This window comes from Lygodium microphyllum, chromosome 5 (genome assembly GCF_053477565.2).
Source record: "Lygodium microphyllum isolate KBCC chromosome 5, Lygodium_microphyllum_v1.1.10, whole genome shotgun sequence".
NCBI lineage: Eukaryota > Viridiplantae > Streptophyta > Polypodiopsida > Schizaeales > Lygodiaceae > Lygodium > Lygodium microphyllum.
In genome coordinates this window covers 26,834,537-26,854,956 of record NC_141139.1, presented here as the reverse complement: position 1 = coordinate 26,854,956, position 20,420 = coordinate 26,834,537, and the positions used below count along the sequence as shown (strand labels likewise).

General features: G+C 48.6%; 2 protein-coding genes across 5 annotated transcripts in view; one reads left to right on the top strand and one right to left on the bottom strand.

Moving 5' to 3' along the window:
- PIR121 (transcription activator) overlaps positions 1-20,420 on the top strand; it is a 230,962-nt gene that overhangs the window by 143,757 nt on the left and 66,785 nt on the right. The gene's annotated exons all lie outside the window — the stretch shown is intronic.
- Positions 1,029-8,248, bottom strand: LOC148035634 (uncharacterized). The gene is made up of 3 exons (XM_087678792.1): positions 7,938-8,248; positions 7,654-7,889; positions 1,029-1,138 (listed from the first exon to the last, which is right to left on the bottom strand). The coding sequence occupies exons 1-3, from the start codon at positions 8,234-8,236 to the stop codon at positions 1,029-1,031; spliced, it is 645 nt and encodes a 214-aa protein (XP_087534918.1). The 5' UTR covers positions 8,237-8,248.

The window sequence follows — 20,420 nt, the reverse complement described above, 5'->3', positions numbered from 1 at the left end:
GAGAGGAACCTTGGCAGGACTGGGACCTTGCAGGCCGGTTGAGTCTGGAAAAGGCCGCTACTAATCAAGTGTATCATCTTCTCATTCAAGATCACCAATGGCTGGGTGTGAAAGCTAATACTGTTTGGGGCTTGCGGAAATCACTGTCCTGGTGGCAGGCAACGCTGATGGAGGGATGGCAGAATAAGACACCTTTCAAATGCAAGGTCTTTCTGTGGCGGGTACTGATTGGTGGCCTTCCTCTTGCCTCGGCCCTTTCCAAGCGTCGAATCTCCAACGGCAATTGTTTCTTCTGCACCACTACGCCGGAATCGGCCCGACATCGTTTTCTTTCTTGCCCGCTCGCCAAGAATATCTGGTCACTCTTGTCGCAAATCTGGCGCGCAGTGGTGGGGTCCTCACTGACTCCTTTCGATTGGGTTTTTGTGCGCCCAAAGTATCCCACACCGCCACCATTACATATGAAGATCTTATTTCATTTTTTCAGATACTGGGGATGCTGGCACATTTGGACCACCCGAAATGCTTTTCTCTTTGATTCGGCCTCTAATGTACCGCGACATATTGCAAGGCTTAAAGGGCTCTTGCATTGGCAGCTAGATCTCATCAGGCACTCTGACTTGCTCCCTCGGGAGGATTTGCATTCTTGGCATTTGGCAATTGCCTCTGGGTCCTTGCTGTGATTGGTGTAACCTTTTTAGTATATTAGTCCGGGGATTTCCCACACGTTGGCCTAGGGCCCTCGTGTAATCATGTAATCATGTAATCTTGTACTTTTTTCGTAATTAATACAATTACCTTTTACGAAAAAAAGAGAGAGAGAGGAAGTGATGGCGAGGTGTCTGGGGTGCAGGCAATGGCGGATCTGATTCCCCTGTCTTGCGGATGTGCCTACCTGCCCCATGCGCTGCCTGAGTTCCCCCCTCTGACCAGCGCAGGGTCTGTTCTGCCCTGCCCGTGTCATCGCGCCCTGCCCTTGCCTACCTGCGTTCATCCGGGCGACCTGCTGTGCCGTGCGACCTTCCTGCCTACGTCCCCCTGCTCTGCGACTGAGACAGTGCGAGGTCACCAGCCCTTTTTGAGCCCTGCTCGTTTCGTCCTGCCTGTTGATTCACCTGCTGTCCCTTCTGACGTCCGCCTGGTAATCAGCATCGACCTGACCTATTCTGTCATCCTCTGTTCTGTGCCTGACAGCGAGGGTGTGACGACCAGGCCCTTATCCGGGTAAGTCAGACTGGGTGTTACTGAGATTGGCTCGCAGGTGGATGCTGACAGCTTCACACGAGTTGAAAGATGACAGAGAGGGAGACAATAAGGGGGGCCGCAGCCAGCTCCTTAGACACAGCCTTGGCAACAGGGAGTAGGAGGGCGAGTGACGCCCCTCGGCAGAGCACTCCGCAGCCCCCCCCTCCCCGCCCCACCCGGTAGGACCGCAGTCCCCCACATCCACCACCCGCACCACAGACTACCTCACGTGAGATCCCACAGCCGCCTGCACACACCCCCCCCCCCCCCCCCCACACACACACACACACACACATAGGAGGTGATGAGCCACACACGCCTACATCCTCCTCACACCAGCAATCTTGCCCTCCCCACACAACCACTAGCTCATCTGCCCCTGCCGCCCGTCACACTTTCCAAAGACAAAACATAGCTGTTACCATAGGAGTACTTCCGTAGTGGCCCATGGTCCTACCTGAGTGTTGCGGAGCGCGGAGAGTTCCCACTACCTTTGGAGGTGGGGATCTTCGTGGTATGTAAGTCAAGAAGGGGCAAGGTCCATCTACTAGCACCATTGGATGGACCAAACTACGCCTTCTTCCTTCAGTCCCCTCACTCAGGGGATTGGACGACGACAAAGATAGAGGAGGTGAAGAGTCACGTAGTAGACCATATCTCCCAGTGGATGGAAGAAGGACTAGCACTGTTTGGACAGCAATGGCCAGGTTGCATGATGGACATTAACTGGTGGGCTGGTGCCGAAGTCCCACACTTTGAGCATTATGTTTTGAGCCCCTCCATAGTGGAGAGCTAAGATGGATGTGATCGAGTGGCCCTTGGCATAGCCGGCCCGTTTCTAACAGTGTACAGAGTCACAACTCTCAGCATGAATGATAGATCCATTGGTAGTACCACCTGGAGCATCTATCACCCCTATGGTCCGCTACCATGGGGGACTGGAGTTCGCCGTCCAAGCCTGCAGCAGCAAAGCATACTTGCATGCCCCATAGTTCTTTCTCCTCATCAGCAGCTTCCACACCGAACAGATGCCTATTCGGTCAGTCACATGTTTCCCCATGAGCTTACACGTTGCATCCTAGAATGTGAATAGTCTCCATTACAGTGGGACACGTGGTTCTAGGAAGTTGATTATTCGGCAGGATTTGTAGCTGGTCCTTACGGGACGCATAGACATCGTACTTCTGCATGAGTACAAGCTCACCCCCGCTCAGGCCCATCGGGTAGGGAAGGTTCTCCCAGGCAGGTCATGCACCTATTGGGAGTATGCCATCGGTGCCCATGGCAGGAGTGGAGGTGTATGCACCTCTATTGGCCCGAGCCTTACCGCTTGCGTACGGGATCATGGGGCATTTGTGGCAGGGAGGGTTCTATGGGTCAGGTTGGATATTGGGGACTCGTGCCTCAGAGTCCTCAATGTCTATGCCCCCACTAAGGTCAGGGTACACAGTAGGTTCTGGGTGGAGATTGCAGCAGGACTCCCAGAGGTGGACTCCTGGATTGTTGGAGGAGACTTCAACAACTTGGAGGCCTTAGAGGGCTAGCAGGGTAGAGGTAGAAACTACTAGGGCATGGCTGGGGAGGAGCAGGAGGCATGGAAGGTCTTCCTACTGGCAGTAGAAGCTCGCGATACTTGGAGAGACCCAACTTTCCACAGGAGGAAAAGGTCGTTGGACTCCTCGTGGGAATACAGGCGGAGTCTTGTTGGAGCGGTTGGGCAGATTGTATGTGGGAGAGTCGGGATGCTCTCGTGGAGGCCAGATAGGGCAGTTGGCTGGCACCACTCTGTTCGATCACTACTCGGCCCTCCTGACACTTGATCCCTGAGCATCTTCCCTAGGTACACAATCTCGATCTACAAGAGAGAGGAGGTGAAGAGATGGATTGAGCAGATTTGGACTAGGGAGTAGAGCAAGAGGGACCGGATCGCAGAGGAGGTTGCAGAGGTCCTAGCCGAGTCGAGCAGTATCTGCCAGGAGGCAGTCCTATAGGCCAGGCAGCAGTGCTGGGAGGAGGAGAGAGTACTCCGGCGGGACCTAGCAGCCACACAGAGATTATTATAGGAGACACTAGGGGATCCCATTCTCCACACAGGAGATGTGCTCACGAGCATCCATTGCCAGCCTAGAGGACAGGTGCTCGGAGTTCTCATTCTGCACCACAGCAACCTTCTGGGCGCGGAAGGGGGACATGATGTGCAATGAGTTTTTTCAGGCACATCAACCCCACACCTCAGGAGAGCTGATACGCAGCCTTTGGGATCAGTATGGGAGGATTCACTCTAGCCTAGACGAGGTGATGGAGGTTGCCACCGATTACTATAGACGCCTTTTCCAACAGGAGACAGCCCCAGTCAGACGACAATGTTGCAGACAACACGTTTGGGATCACATCCTGTCCCTCGTCACAGAGGAGATGGGACGCTTCCTCCTAGCCTCCTTTACAGAGAAGGAATTAGAAGAGGATTTCCACACACAGAACGAGTAGAAATGCTCAGGAGAGGATGGCCTCTCTAAGGCCTTCTTCACCACCTTCTTGGAGGTAGTGAAGGACCCCTTACTGGTGGCTTTCCAGGAGTTTCTCAGTTCAGGTCAAATGCCAGGGAGTTTATTGTCAGGTCTTATCAATCTTTATCCTAGTGGAGACCGATTACCTTGTTGCAAGTTGCCTATAGGGCATTGGCAAAGATGATTGGTAGGCGACTCCACCCTATGCTTCCAGACATGTTGATGGTCTGATGTAAATATTTACTACTTAATTCAATTATCTTCATGAGAGAGAGAGAGAGAGAGAGAGAGAGAGAATTGGAGACCAATTTCTTTGATGGGTTCGATGTATAAAATCTTTTCCAAAGTGCTGGCTAATCGGCTCCACAAGCATCTTCTGGCCATTGTGCATCCTCTTCAATATGGTTTCATTAAGGGCCGCAATATTCTGCATAATATCTTAAATGTGCAAATGGCTATTGACTATGCAAGGCACTCTAGTCAGGAAGTGGTCTTGATTCAATTGGATCTGGAAAAGGCTTTTGACTATTTAGATTGGTCTTTCGTTGCAGAACTTATGTCTACTATGGGCTCTGGTACTCAGATGTCCCGATTGATCTACACCATTAGTGCTGCGGCTTCTTCACGAGTTATGCTAAATGGTGGTGTTACAGAGCCCTTTGTCCTTGCACGCTTTGTGAGACAGGGTTGCCCTTTGAGTCCTCTCTTCTTTGCCCTGGCGACTCATCCAGTTCTTTCAATGTTATCTTCCATGGCCCCTTCTACTCAGTTGGCCGGATTGTCTCTTTCTTTTGGTCAGCACTTCATTAGTCAATCTTTGGCTGATGACAGCTTTATCATTTTGCGTGTGGACAAGGACAATATTCGCAAGGCATTAGATGTTTGGACGCTCTTTGGTCATGCTTTTGGTCTTCGTATCAATGCTTTCAAATTAGCCATTCTAAGTTGCATGAAGTCCGATTTACAGTCATTGGGCTGGCAGGGACAGGTGGTTCCCCGTGGTTCCATTGTCAGGCAACTTGGGTACCCTTTGGGTGTTGATGTTTGGCCAAAACATCTATTACAGTGGATTTCACAAAAACTAGCAGCTAAGTTTCTGTATTGGAAGTGGCAAGCTTGGCCCTTCCATGTTCGCCTCAAAGTGGCTCAGACAATTATGTTGCCAATGCTCACATATTTCTTACCATTGCTGCCTTGGACTCCTACTGCTTTGAATGCTCTCACTCGGCCCATTCGTTTCATGTTATGGAAGAAGGATTCATTGCATGCAGGTATTTCGTGGATTTCGTGGTCACATACATGTACCCCCAAGCGCCTGGGTAGGGGGGCTATTTTGGATGCCAAAACTCATATGCTGGCACTTCGTTGGTTGCTTTTTCGTGCCATGTGTGTGGAGCATCACCCATGGGCCGTTATAGCCTGTTATTTTCTTGAGGACCGTGGGTTTCTGCATGGTAATACACAAATTTGAAGCTCCTGGTGGGATGCTCTTAATGGAGACTCTCCATTTTCGAGTCCTTCCTCATCCCTGCTTGTTCATTTGTCGGCTCCTGGCAATTGGTTCTCTAGAAGGCGTGTTGGCATCCATCGGAGGACCGCGTACATGCTAACTCTTTTCAATTGGAATTGTTGGTAGCCTCGAGATTACTTTCATGGGAAGGCAAACATGAGCTCAGACCAAAATTTAACCGCATGGCCCGTTTGGGCTTGACTTCAGTTTGCAGATGCCACCCTTGCCAGTTGTAATGTCTTCATATCATTTCGCTCTGCCAGGAGGCTTTTCAGAATCCCTTGTGGATACCGTGGTTTGTGGGAACAACTTTTGTTAGTGCTCCAAAGCAAGCAACCCTTTCCTGCCCTTGCTGTGGATCGTCCTTGGAAGGACTGGGTCCTTGCAGGTCGGTTAAATTTGGAAAAGGCCTCAGCTAACCATGTGTACCATCTTCTGATTAAAGATCATCAATGGCTGGTTACTAAAGCTAATACTGTATGGGGGTTGCGGAAATCTCAGTCATGGTGGAAGGCAACTGTGATGGACGGCTGGTTGAACAAGACACCTTTCAAATGCAAGGTCTTTCTTTGGAGGGTAATGATTGGTGGTCTTCCTCTTGCCTCGGCCCTTTCCAAGCGTCGAATCTCTAACGACGATTGTTTCTTCTGCACCACTACTGTAGAATCGGCCCGTCATTGATTTATTTCTTGCCCTCTCGCAAAGAAGATCTGGTCGCTTTTGTCAGCGGTTTGGCAAGCTGTGGTTGGTTTCTCACTAAGCCCTTTCGATTGGGTTTTTGTACGCCCAAAATACCCCACACCGGCTCAGTTGCATATGAAGATCTTGTTCCACTTTCTTAGAAATTGGGAATGCTGGCACAATTGGACCACTCGGAATGCCTTTCTTTTTGATTCGGCCTCTAATGTTCCGGGACACATTGCCAGGCTTAAAGGCCTCTTGCTTTGGCAGATAGATCTCATTCGGCACTCTGACTTGCTCCCTCGGGAAGACTTACTTCCCTGGCATATGGCAATTTCCTCTGTGTCTTTGCCATGACTTATGTAACTCTTTCCTGGTTTTGTACTGACAGTTTTCACACGTTGGCTTAGAGCCATCGTGTATCTTGTAATCATGTAAACTTGTACCTTTTTTTCGTAATTAATACAATTACCTTTTACGAAAGAGAGAGAGAGAGAGAGAGAGAGAGAGAGAGAGAGAGAGAGAGAGAAAGATATTAACGTCTACATAAGGCCAATGTGGCCTATGAGACAAAATCCAGAGTACATCCATGTCTAATGTCATCCCATCAATAAGGAAAAGATAACATGACAAATAAGTGGGTGGCCTATGAAACGATACTGAAAATAACTATACGATGGGACTATACTAGGGTTGAACCATGTGTAGTGTTGTTCCATCGATAGAAAATAAAAGGAAAAGAAATGAGAAATAGACTTGATAGAACCATGTACAAAAGTGTGGTGGGGACAATGGGTTGTAGCTGATCTCAAGATTTGCACATGATCTCAGCTATGATGCGGTCCCTAGTTGCTTCATTGATATGCCTGGTGGTGAGTCTACAGTGTCTCATGATAATGGCTCTAATCCGACAGTGATGTGGCCTCCTCGGACGTGGTCTCGTAGACGAGGTCTGGTCTATCCAATGTTACTCCACGGTGTGGCCTGTAAGGTGTCTGGCGGGGTGGCTCTGTCTCTACTAGGCTGGTAGTGTCAATAGGGTCGGCTTTGTGGAAGATGTCTGCTGTCATTGCTCTATGTGTGTGTCCCTTTGGGTGAGCTGACCTCTTGTCTCGTAGTAGTGCGGTTCGGCGCCTCTCAAGCTCCAAGAGGAAGAGACCTAGGCATCTCTGGTCCTCGTACTCCATGACGCGACGAAGGGGTCCAAATCCATCATGGAAGATGCAGTGGTACCGTCCTCGTATGTCATAGTATACTGTGCATCTGCATATGTAGTGCTTCTCTGTCTGAGGCTCTCAACCACAAAGCTGGCAAGTCCTATCCTCTGCTGCGAGGGTATTTGTCCATTTGCTTGTCTTCATCTGAAGCATATGTGAGGAGGTGCGAATCTGTCCGATAGCAACCCGTACACTATGGGAGAGATGGGTGTCCATATATGCTGGCCGAATAGTGAAACCATCATCAGAGAGACACAAGAAATGACTCCGGTAGAACTCCATCCTCGATCCTAGAGGGAGTGGTGGATGGATCCATGTCCTTGCTGTCTCAATCCTAAAGTTATTAGCTGTGATCACCTGGTTCAACTCTGATCGGCTGAGAGAAAGTGTGGGTAGTCAAGGCTATAATCCAAAGGTGGAAGACAGCAGTCAATATCCAAACCATGTAGGCTCATCCAAATAGTCATCTGCGAAAACCAACAATTCTTCTCACCTCTTGCTGCTAGTTGTCTAGATGAGGTTAGTGCCAATCTAGAGTATCTATGGCATGGAAGTTCCCATAGTCTGTGCCAAAAGGTCACTGCCTTGAAGAGTGCCTCCGCAACTATAGGTGCTGCCCCTAGCTCTGCTCTGACAATGGGATGTGGGGTGGAGGGCTTACTCCTAATCATACGTGCTATCATCATGATCAATGGCCTTTCCATGCTATCCCAACCATCATAACAATCCCTCTCTACTCCAATTTGATCAGTGAGTGGGCTAAGACACCTATGGTACAAGCTGCAACCCCATACCTCTGCTCCATATAGTAATGTAGGTGTGACTAGGGTGTCAAACAACCAGAGTTTGGTGCGGGGCTCCTGGAACTGTATGTGAGCACATTGACTCTCGAGTGCCCCTAGTGCTGCGTATCCCCATGCCAAACATGCCTTTGATGCCCCTCTCAACGAAAAACGTGGGCCAAAGAAGGTGACTCCCAAATAGACATATTCCCTCACATGCTCTAGTATGTCTCCCCCAAATGTGAACTGGTACATAGATCTAGTAACCCATGCTGTTGAAGTATTGAAAACCATGGTTTTGGTCTTCCCAAGGTTCACTTTGAGGTGTTTATCCTTACAGAAGATGTGCAAAGCATCTAGATGGTGCTGAAATCCCTCCGGTGAATGTGAAATGAGAACAATATCATCTTCATACAGTAATATCAGTATCAGCACCCTTGCCAAGCTCGCTCCAGCTCCTCCTCCTCGGTCTATGCAATTAGACACTTCATCTATGTATAGACCAAATAATGTGGGTGAAAGTGGACATCCTTGTTTTACTCCTATGGTACTGTCAATCCTCTCTAATAGCCCCCCAGGTACTTGTACATGACCTGTCACTACCTCATATAATGCATAGACACCCCATCGTATACCCTCTAGTACTCCAATGTCCTGCAATCTTTGCATGATGCGTGTACGAGGCACTGTATCAAAAGCTTTGCGAAATTCTACAAAGCAACAATAGATCCTCTTGTCTCGGGTTCGACCCCCCTCAATAATGGCTCTAAGTGTGAGAATATGGTCCAGCGTGGTATATCCTCGTCTGAAACCTGCTTGTGCTTGTGCTCTCTTGCCTTGCATTTCAGCCCACTCACTGAGTTCATATTACAATATAGAACCATATATCTTGGCCAAAGTATGACTGATCATGATAGTCCTATAGTTGCTAGGAATCAAGGGATCGCCACTTTAAAATAGCGGAATTATAGTATTGAGAGAGAGAGAGAGAGAGAGAGAGAGAGAGAGAGACAGAGAGAGAGAGAGAGAGAGAGAGAGAGATGGTGAAGTCCAGCGATGGCTGACGGCGACTCTTCGTGACTCCCTTGCACTACAATTTGTCCCTTGCTTCTCATCCATGCTTTCTCGTGCAGCCAGCATCAAGCTTTCAAGACTGCGCTCCTGGTTTCTGCTACCTGCGTTGACGCCTGGCACCCACCAACGCGTCCAGCTACCCGCCTTCCCCCATGTCACTTGGCCGCAGGGGGTTTTTGATGGGAGATTTCAATATGTGTGTTGACTCTTCTCAGTCCACTTCAGGGCATTCGGTAATGGATACGCCGGAAAGCCGGGTGTGGAACTCCTTTGCTTTGTACGTACTTAAGCAAGATCTTTGGTCGTGGCTTCACCCTTCTGTTTCAGGGTTTACTTTTCATTCCGCACAATATGCAACCACTTGGTCGCGGTTGGACAGAATGTATATCATGCAGGGGGATGATTTTCTTCCCGAGATGCTGGAGATGAAGGTCTTGCAGCAATATGCGTTGTCGGACCATTTCCCCCTCCAGCTTGAGATGCGGGCACAATCTATTGCACCTTTTTATGTAGTTGCTGGATAGGCTCCCTTTACGCTTCAACTCCTCTTATTTGAAGCATCCAATTTTTCAGGGCTATACGCAGCAATTGATTGAGAGGTTCTTATTGGACTTCGCCTCTGAGGACTTGGCTTCATTTGCACGCCTTTTCTCTAATGTGCAGCGGGTTGCTCGGCAGTATGGGATTCATTATGCCTCTCTTTGTCGCCGACGTCGACATGCAGCAGAGGACTCCCCAGATGATGATTTTCTGCTCCTTGCTCCTGGACTCCCCAGATGATGATTTTCTGCTGTCACTGGAGCAGCGTTTGGCCCATCTTATTCAAGTGTTTAGCTTGAAATCTTATCAACAGGCCAAGCTGCATAACTTGACTGACACATTGCAAGATAGTGCCTGCCAGTCTCATAAGTTCTTTCGCGCCTTGCATGCTTCTCCGGCTCGCGAAAATATGACTCGACTCCAGGATTCGGAAGGTCGCATGGTCACTGATCCGCAGACCATTATTAATATGTGCAGAAATTATTTTATGGATCTTTTTGGTTCTTCTCCCTTGCCTTCTAGCCAGGTTACGCATGCCCGCTCGGTCTTCTATCATCTGGTCCGCCAGCAGGTTCCATTTGATATGCAAGCCACTTTGGAGGTGGATATTTGCGAAGAGGAGGTTATGGATCTTTTGTTGCACCTGCCTAAGGATAAAAGTCTTGGTTGGGATGGTGTCACTAATGAATTTTTTGAGCACTCGGCCACGCAGTTGGTAAAGCCATTGGTGGTCATGTTTCAGCAGGTTTGGGAAACAGGGGTCATGCCTTCTTCATGGAAAGAAGGCCTTATCAAACTGATTGCAAAGGTCCCTTCGCCGTCAAAGCTGCAACACTGGAGACCAATTTCTTTGATGGGCGCGATGTATAAAATCTTCTCCAAAGTGTTAGCAAATCGGCTTCACAAGCACCTTCCAGCTATTGTGCATCCTCTCCAATATGATTTCATTAAGAGCTGCAACATTCTACATAATATCTTAAATGTGCAAATGGCTATTGACTATGCGCGGCACTCCAGTCAGCAAGTGGTCTTGATTCAATTGGACCTCGAAAATGCGTTTGACTGTGTGGACTGGTCTTTCTTTGCAGATCTCATGTCTGCTATGGGCTTTGGTATCCGGATGTCCCGATTGATCTACACCATTAGTACTGCGGCTTCTTCAAGAGTTATGCTCAATGGTGGGGTTACAGAGCCATTTGTCCTTGCACGCTCGGTCCGACAGGGTTGCCCTTTGAGTCCTCTCTTCTTTGCCTTGGCGACTCACCCGGTCCTTTCTATGTTATCCTCCATGGCGGCTTCTGCTCAGCTGGCAGGGTTGTCTCTTCCTTTGGGGCAGCACTTCATTAGCCAATCTTTGGCTGATGACTCCTTTATGATTTTGCAGGCGGACAGGGATAACATTCGAAAGGCATTAGATGTTTGGACGCTCTTTGGTCAAGCCTCTGGTCTTCGCATCAATGCCTTTAAGTCAGCCATTCTCAGTTGCACGGAGCCTGATTTACAGTCATTAGGCTGGCAAGGCCAGGTGGTTTCCCGTGGCTCCATTGTCAGGCATCTTGGATACCCATTGGGGGTGGATGTACGGCCAAAGGACCTGTTGGAGTGGATTTCACAAAAACTGGCCACGAAGTTTATGTATTGGAAGTCGCAAGCCTGGCCATTCCATGTCCGCCTCAAAGTGGCTCAGACAATTATGCTACCAATGCTAACGTATTTCCTGCCATTACTGCCATGGACGCCTACTACTTTGAAGGCTCTCACTCATCCCATTCGTTTCATGCTATGGAAGAAAGATTCAATGCAGGCAGGCATTTCCTGGATTTCATGGTCACATGCATGTACCCCTAAGCGCATGGGTGGTGGAGCTATTTTGGATACGGAAACTCATATGCTGGCTCTTCGTTGGTCTCTTTTTCGTGCCATGTGTGTGGATCATCACCCGTGGACCATCATAGCCCGTTATTTTCTCGAGGACAGCGGGCTCCGCCAGGGTAACACACGGCTTCGGGCCTCCTGGTGGCATGTCCTTAATGCTGACTCTCGATTTTCCAGTCCCTCTTCCTCTTTGTTACTGCACTTGGTCGGCTCTTGGAAAGTGGTGCTCCGAAAGGCCCGTTGGCATCCTGTAGGGGACCGCTTGCAGACTAACTCCTTTCAGCTGGAATTGTTGGCAGTATTCAAATTACTTTCATGGGAAGATAAACATCAGCTCAGACCAAGATTTAACCGCATGGCCCGTTTGGGTGTGACTTCGATTGCGGATGCTACCCTTGCTACTCACAATGTCCTCGCATCGTTTCGGACTGCTAGGAGACTTTTCAGGATCCCGCGCGGATACCGTGATTTATGGGGGAAGCTTTCGTCGGAACTTCAGGGTAGGCAACCCTTTCCTGCCCTGGCTGTGGATCGCCCTTGGCAGGACTGGGACCTTGCAGGCCGGTTGAGTCTGGAAAAGGCCTCTACTAATCAGGTGTATCATCTTCTCATTAAAGATCACCAATGGCTGGGTGTGAAAGCTAATACTGTTTGGGGCCTACGGAAATCACTGTCATGGTGGCAGGCAACGCTGATGGAGGGCTGGCGGAATAAGGCACCTTTCAAATGCAAGGTCTTTCTTTGGCGGGTAATGATTGGTGGTCTTCCTCTTGCCTCGGCCCTTTCCAAGCGTCGAATCTCGAATGGCAATTGTTTCTTCTGTACCACTACGGCGGAATCGGCCCGACATCGTTTTCTTTCTTGCCCGCTCGCCAAGAATATCTGGTCACTCTTGTCGCAAATCTGGCACGCAGTGGTGGGGTCCTCACTGACTCCTTTTGATTGGGTCTTTGTGTGCCCAAAGTATCCCACACCGCCACTGTTACATATGAAGATCTTATTTCACTTTTTCAGATACTGGGGATGCTGGCACATCTGGACCACCCGCAATGCTTTTCTCTTTGATTCGGCCTCTCATGTACCAAGACATATTGCAAGGCTTAAAGGGCTCTTGCATTGGCAACTAGATCTCATCAGGCACTCCGACTTGCTCCCTCGGGAGGATTTGCATTCCTGGCATTTGGCAATTGCCTCTAGGTTGTTGCCATGATTGGTGTAACCTTTTTAGTGCATTAGTACGGGGATTTCCCACACGTTGGCCTAGGGCCCTCGTGTCTCTTGTACTCATGTAATCATGTAATCTTGTACTTTTTTCCGTAATTAATACAATTACCTTTTACGAAAAAAAAAAGAGAGAGAGAGTTTGCACCGCCCTGATCTGCCCCCTCTGACCCGTCGCGTGACCCTTCTGCTACAGCCGACTGACTTCGCCTGCTTCTGCACATCGACCTGCCCTGCGTCTGCACCGCCCGTCTGCCCCCTCTGACCCGTCGTGTGACCTGCCATCCGTTCTGCCCGCCATCAGGGACGACTTTGCTGAGGAGAGAAATCGATTGCAGCAGACGACCTTATGCCAGTGCAGTTCTGCCCTGCCCCTGTCTGAACAGTCTTCTCACTGCCAGTCAGGTACAGACCTGTTGTGCGAGCAGCCCAGATTTCAGCACAGTCCCTGTGCGCCCTTCTGCAGACAGTTACAGGCCCCCAGACTTACAGGCTTAGACCTGCGGTCAAAAGGCTTGCATACAGGCATCTGCAAGGACAAAGAAATCTGATTGCAAGGACAGATCATGTCAGAGAGAGAAGACAGCAGTATGGCTGGCCTGGATTTGGATTTTCTAGACCGGACGGTGGCAGCCCTTGGCCCTGATTCTGATACAGAGGAGCCGGAGGATATGGTGCCGTGCACGGAGGAGACGCCTCCGGGTTCTGAACTGCCGCCTGCGGGCAAATGCTCCAAGGATACTTCTGACGAGCCAATGGGTCCTCAGGAACGTTCCTATGCGCAGGTTGCCTCTGATCCTGTGGATTTGCAGGAGATTGACTGGGAGCAGTTGTTGGACTTTGCCAATACTCTGCTTGGCGATTATGTCCAGCATAATAATGAAACTTTTTCTGATGCTGGAATTGATGACGTGCTGGAAGCCACGGTGGACCCGAAATTAGTCTTGCGGTCTTTTTCGGTGTTTTATGACCGTGCCGTTATACTTTTCTTCACTGGCAGGATCCTAGTGCTTTCACATATTCGCTAGTGGATGCACCATTTATTGCAAGGGGAGTGTGTTGAGGAGATCTTCCTTGGACCTCGTGGCTTTTATGAGGTGCTGTTGAAATGGAAAACACATCGAGCTGAGCTCCTGTCCAAGTTGCCATTATTCTTTGATCGCCGCTTGGTCCATGTTGTACCATGGTGCCCTATGGGAGACTTCCAGCGTCTGCTTCAACGAGAATGCCCGGTGTGGGTGGAAGTGGAAAATTGTCCGGCGGTCTATTGGCCATTGTTGAAGGATGCGATGGCAGTTGTGGGAACAGTTTATCAAACTGCTTCCAAAGGTTCCTTCGCCGTCAATGTTGCAACACTGGAGACCAATTTCTCTGATGGGTTCGATGTATAAAATCTTCTCCAAAGTGCTAGCGAATCGGCTTCACAAGCACCTTCCAGATATTGTGCATCCTCTCCAATATGGTTTCATTAAGGGCCGCAACATTCTGCATAATATCTTAAATGTGCAAATGGCGATTGACTATGCGAGGAACTCCAGTCAGGAAGTGGTATTGATTCAATTGGATTTGGAAAAGGCTTTTGACTATTTAGACTGGTCTTTCATTGCAGAACTCATGTCTGCTATGGGTTTTGGTGCTCGAAGGTCCCCGTTGTCCACGTGCCCCTTGAGGAGGAGTAACAGGAGCTACAACTCTCGGTCGAGTTTCCTCTCCACTGACATAATCCCATAAATTCTTAGCCACTAATACATTCTTCATCATGAATGACCATAGCGAATAATTGTTTCCATCCAATCTGTCTTCTTTGGATATATATGTAAATACATCACCTCCCTGATTTGCCATGATGACAAATTTCCAAAGACAAATGAGCAATGTCAAAGCAGTAAGGACTGGAAATCTGCAAATTTCCAGAAATTGCAGCAAGCACACTTCTGCAATTAATGTGCAAGGGTGTACTCTGTCAAAAAAGTGTCTCTAATGCACGCTTCCCAAGGTGCAAACAGTGCTCGGCAACACTGTAATATCAAAATCCCCAAAATTTTTGCCAAAAATGTGTTCAAAACAGTCTTTCTGTGATTGTAATTGCAGTTCATATGCAAATGTCCTCAAAATACATAAAAGCCCCAAAATTTCTGATGAATGTGCCCAGAAATTTGCATCAACCGTGTCCCAAACACGTATCCTGAATTATATGTCTGCTTGCGTAGGAACCCCCTCTGCTAGAAATTTATTCTGGAATAAAAGGATAATTTTTTTAAAAAAAACCTGACGTGGAGAGGGCGGACACTGGTCAGGTCGCACGCAGGCAGGACAGTCGGGCGGGCACTGACGAGCGGTTCTCAGGCGTGGAGCTGACGGGTGACACGCGGCGCAGTAGTAGACGTGGCAGGTACAGGAGGCGCCTCTAGTGGACAGGTGAGGCGGCGCCCAGGCCTGGTGGCGACTGCGCCTGCAGTTGGCGGAACTGGAGTAGGCGGTGTTGGCGGGCAGACGTGCTGAAGGAGGACCTATCGCGTGAGCTACAAGCTGGGCGCTGCAGGTGACAGCACAAGCAGTTGAGGGCGGACCTGCGCATGTACAGGTGGCACCTTCAGCTGGAGCTATCGATGTGGAGCTGCACGCTCGCGACTCTGCACAGGTACAGGTGGCGCCTTCAGCTGACAGTCGACTGCAGACTGGCGACTCTGGGGCAGAACTGGCGGGGGCTTTAGATTTGACGAGGGTTGCAGACAGTGGGGGCTACAGTCTGCAGACTGCAGACTGCTCTGATACCAAATGTGAGGAGGTAAGAGGATCGAGGTACAGCTGAGAGTGCAGTAGACAGTGTGAGAGTGAGAGAGACAGAGTGAAGCACGACACCCAATCCAATAGACTGAAAGAGTGTAGGATGAAAGTACAAAGTACAACCCTTAAACCTTAGGGTTGTAGGGGGTGTTCACACCCGAACATAGTAAGTGCGCATAAGTGTGTAACACAAGCACATAAGCACATACGAAAATAATACTATAAGTCTGGGGGAAAAAACCTCTCCTACCGAGAGTAAAAAGTGCTCGAGTGTCCTACTAATCACCGACACTCCCATATTAGCATAGGCGTAAGTGAGGCGTGAGTCAAATACCCAACAGGAATGGTGGATACTGTGCATACTGCCTCACAAGATTCCATGCGTACTTATATGCGCAGGAAAGAAATGTTGTCTTCAGAGCATTCTGCTCCTGCTATGGTTTCCTCTGCTCCCCGTCAACAACCCACTAGGAGAGTGTATTCGGATGGTCCAAAGGGTCCACCTGCTAAGCTGGCTTTTGATACAAGAGGTAACGTCATTACCCCATGGGATTGTCGTTATCCCCGTTCCATTCCCAAGACAGCGGCTATGCCGTCTACCTCCAAATCTGGTCGTCAAAACTCTTTTGCCGTGTTAGTTGATTTTTTGGATGAGGGAGTCCTGGACATTCTCGCAGAAAAGGTCAAATCCAGGCAAGCTGTGCCTCGTACGTGATTTTCTTTTGAATACACATGAAAATAGCCACGTGGAATGTGCGAGGAATTTGTTCTCGCCACAAGCAACATGCCATGTGGACTGTATTACATGAGAATTAGTGGGATGTCTTGTGTGCTGTTGAGCACAAGAGTCACGGTGAAGCAGGAAAAGTTGTGGATTGCCATGGCTTTCGTTTGTTCTATGCAGGGACACATGCCATGCATTATTCTAGTGTGCTCATGATTGTACATGAAAAATATCAGCCTGTTCTTATTAAAAATGATGTACATGGCCGCTTTGTGGTGATTGAAATTTTATTTGAAGGAGAGATCTTATGGTTACTTGGCCTCTATGCTCCGAGTGATCCTTTATCTCTCCGGGAGCTTTGGCATACTTTGCAGACTTCCTTGTCACTTGGCAAACAGGGTTTTTTTATGGGGGATTTCAATATGTGTGTTGATTCTTCGCAGTCCACATCGGAGCATTCGGTAATGGACGCGCCGGAAAGTCGTATGTGGCATGAGGTGGCTCTTGCCGTTCTTAAGCAAGATCTCTGGTCTTGGCTACATCCTTCTTCTGCAGGGTTTACTTTCCATTCTGCGTAGTATGCATCAACATGGTCGCGGTTGGGGACTGCATATACATCATGCAGAATGATGATTTCCTTCCTGAGATGCTCGAAATGAAAGTGTTGTAGCAATATGCCTTGTCGGATCATTTCCCTCTACAGCTTGAGCTGCTTGCACAACCCATTGCACCTTTTAAGCAATTTCTGGAGAGACTCCCTTTGCGCTTCAACTCGTCTTATTTGAAGCATGCAATCTTTCAGGGCTATATGCAGCAATTGATTGATAGATTCTTATTGGACTTCTCCTCTCAGGGCACTGCTTCGTTTGAACGATTGCTCTCTAATGTGCAGCGGGTTGCTCGGCAGTATGGGATCCACCATGCCTCTCTTTGTCGGCAGCGTCGACAAGCAGCGAAGGACCTGCTGGCTTTGGTTCGTTCTCTGCTGGTGGACACTCCAGATGATGAATTTCTGTTGTCAGTGGCAATGCGTGTGGCTGATCTTATTAAAGAGTTTCAGTTGAAATCTTATCAGCAGACCAAATTGCAACATCTGACGGAGACTTTGCAAGATAGTGCTCGCCAGACTCATAAGTTCTTTCAAGCTCTGCATGCCTTTCTTGCTCAAGAGAATATGACTAGACTCCAGGATGCAGAAGGTCAAATGGTCCTTGATCCGCAGACTATTGTGAATATGTGTAGGAATTATTTCCTCGATCTTCTTGGTTCCGCTTCTCCACCTTCGGGCCAAATTACTCATGCCCCTTTAGTTTTTTATGATCTGGTCCACAATCAAGTTACGCAGGACATGCAAGCTACTATGGAGACAGATATTTGTGAGGTGGAGGTTAGGGATGTTTTGTTACACTTGCCCAAGGATAAAAGTCCTGGCTGGGATGGTCTCACCAATGAGTTCTTTGAGGTTTTTGCTACCCAAGGCGAAACCATTGACGGCTTTGTTTCAGCAGGTGTGGGAAACGGGGATCATGCCTTCCTCATGGAAAGGTCTTATTAAACTGCTTCCAAAAGTTCCTTCCCCGTCTATGTTGAAACATTGGCACCCAATTTCTTTGATGGGTTCTATGTTTAAAATCTTTTCCAAAGTAATGGTGAATCGGCTCCATAAGCATCTTCCTGCCATTGTGCATCCTCTCCAATATGGTTTCATTAAGGGCCAAAACATTATGCACAATGTATTAAATGCGCAACTGGCGATTGATTATGCAAGGCATTTGAATCAGGAGGTCGTACTGATTCAATTAGACCTAGAAAAGGATTTTGATTATCTAGACTGGTCTTCGCATCAATGCTTTGAAATCAGCCGTTCTCAGTTGCACGGAGTCGGATTTGCAGTCATTGGACTGGCAGGGTATGGTTGTTCCCCGTGGCTTCATTGTCAGGCATCTTGGGTACCCTTTGAGTGTTGATGTTCCCACAAAGCAGCTACTACAGTGGATTTCACAGAAACTAGCGGCTAAGTTTCTGTATAGGAAGTCTTAGGCCTGGCCCTTCCATGTTCACCTCAAAGTAGCCGAGACAATTATGTGCCCAATGCTCACATATTTCTTGCCATTGCTACCCTGGACTACTACTACACTGAATGCTCTTACTCAGTCTATTCGTTTCATGTTATTGAAGAAGGATTCCTTGCATGCATGCATTTCCTGGATCTCTTGGTCGCATGGGTGCACCCCCAAACGCATGGGTGGAGGGGCTATTTTAGATGCCCAAACTCATATGTTGGCACTCCGTTGGTCTCTTTTCTGTGCCATGTGCTCGGATCATCATCCGTGGGCCTTTATAGTCCGTTATTTTCTTGAGGATCACGAGCTTCTGCATGGTAATACCCAAATCCGGAGTTCTTGGTTCCATGTTCTTAATGCCAATTCTCGGTTCTCCAATTGTTCTTCATCTCTGCTTGCCCATTTGGTATGTTCCTGGAGATTGTTCCTCCGGAAGGCTCAGTGGCATCCAGCGGAGGATCACTTAGCTACTAATTCTTTTCAATTGGAATTGTTTGCAGTCTCGCGGTTACTTTCGTGGGAAGGTAAACATGAGCTTCAACCAAAATTCATCCGCATGGCACGTTTGGGCTTAACTTCAGTCGCGGATGCCACCCTTGCCAGTCGCAATGTGTTGATATCCTTTCGTACAGCCAAGAGGCGTTTCAGGATCCCTCGTGGATACAGGCATTTATGGGAACAACTTTTGATAGTGCTCCAGAGCAGACAGCCCTTTCCTGCCCTTGCTTCGGATCGTCCCTGGCAAGACTGGGACCTTGCAGGCCGGCTGAATTTAGAAAAGGCTTTAGCTAACCAAGTGTATCATCTTCTGATTAAACATCATCAATGGCTGGTTAGTAAAGATAATACTCTATGGGGATTGCGTAAATCCTGGTCATGGTGGAGGGCAACTGTGCTGGAGGGCTGGTTGAACAAGACACCCTTCAAATATAAGGTCTTTCTTTGGAGGGTGATGATTGGTGGTCTTCCGCTTGCTTCAGCTCTTTCCAAGCGTCGAATCTCCAATGGCGACTGTTTCTTTTGCACCACCAGTGTGGAATCCGCCCGTCACCGATTTATTTCTTGCCCCATCGCTAAGAAAATCTGGTCATTCTTGTCAGCCGTTTGGCGAGTGGTGGTTGGTTTCTCGCTACGCCCGTTCAATTGGGTTTTTGTGCAGCCCAAATACCCCACACCGACATAGCCACATATGAAGATCGTGTTTCACTTTCTTCGATATTGGGGCTATTGGCATAACTGGACCGTTCGGAATGCTTTTCTTTTTGATTCCACCTACAATGTTCAGCGGCATATTGCTAGGCTTAAGGGTCTCTTGTATTGGCAGATAGATCTTCTCCGGCACTCTGACATGCTCTCTCGGGAGGACTTACGTCCCTCGCATATGGCAATTTCCTCTGCGTCTTTGCCATGACTTTGTAACTCTTAGGTCGTTTGGTTCTTGTAGAGAGAGAGTGTGTTCTTTACACACGATGGGGTAGAGCCATCGTGTATCTTGTAATCATGTAAACTTGTACCTTTTTCATAATTAATACAATTACCTTTTACGAAAGAGAGAGAGAGAGAGAGAGAGAGAGAGAGAGAGAGAGAGATGGGCTTTGGAAGGCGTTTGATTATGTCGACTGGTCTTTCATTGCAGATCTCATGTCTGCTATGGGCTTTGGTACCCGGATGTCCCGATTGATCTACACCATTAGTGCTGCGGCTTCCTCCAGAGTTATGCTTAATGGTGGGGTTACAGAGCCATTTGTCCTTGCACGCTCGGACAGACAAGGTTGTCCTTTGAGCCCTCTCTTCTTTGCCCTGGCGACTCACCCAGTCCTTTCAATGTTATCCTCCATGGCAGCCTCTGCTCAGCTGGCAGGGCTGTCTCTCCCTTTGGGTCAGCACTTCGTTAGCCAATCTTTGGCTGATGACACCTTTATGATTTTGCAGGCGGACATGGACAACATTCGAAGGGCATTAAATGTTTGGACACTCTTTGGTCAGGCCTCTGGGCTTCGCATCAATGCCTTTAAGTCAGCCATTCTCAGTTGTACGGAGCCTGATTTACAGTCATTAGGCTGGCAAGGCCAGGTGGTTTCCCGTGGCTCCATTGTCAGGCATCTTGGATATACATTGGGGGTGGATATACGGCCAAAAGACCTGCTGGAGTGGATTTCACAAAAACTGGCGGCGAAGTTTATGTATTGGAAGT

Coding starts and splice junctions, on each gene's coding strand:
- LOC148035634 (XM_087678792.1), bottom strand. CDS start 8,236: ATGGTTTTCAATACTTCAACAGCATGGGTTACTAGATCTATGTACCAG. Junction 7,890..7,937: donor GAGGTATGGGGTTGCAGCTT/GTACCATAGGTG, acceptor TGGAGTAGAGAG/GGATTGTTATGATGGTTGGG. Junction 1,139..7,653: donor TAGACAACTAGCAGCAAGAG/GTGAGAAGAATT, acceptor GCTGATTACCAG/GCGGACGTCAGAAGGGACAG.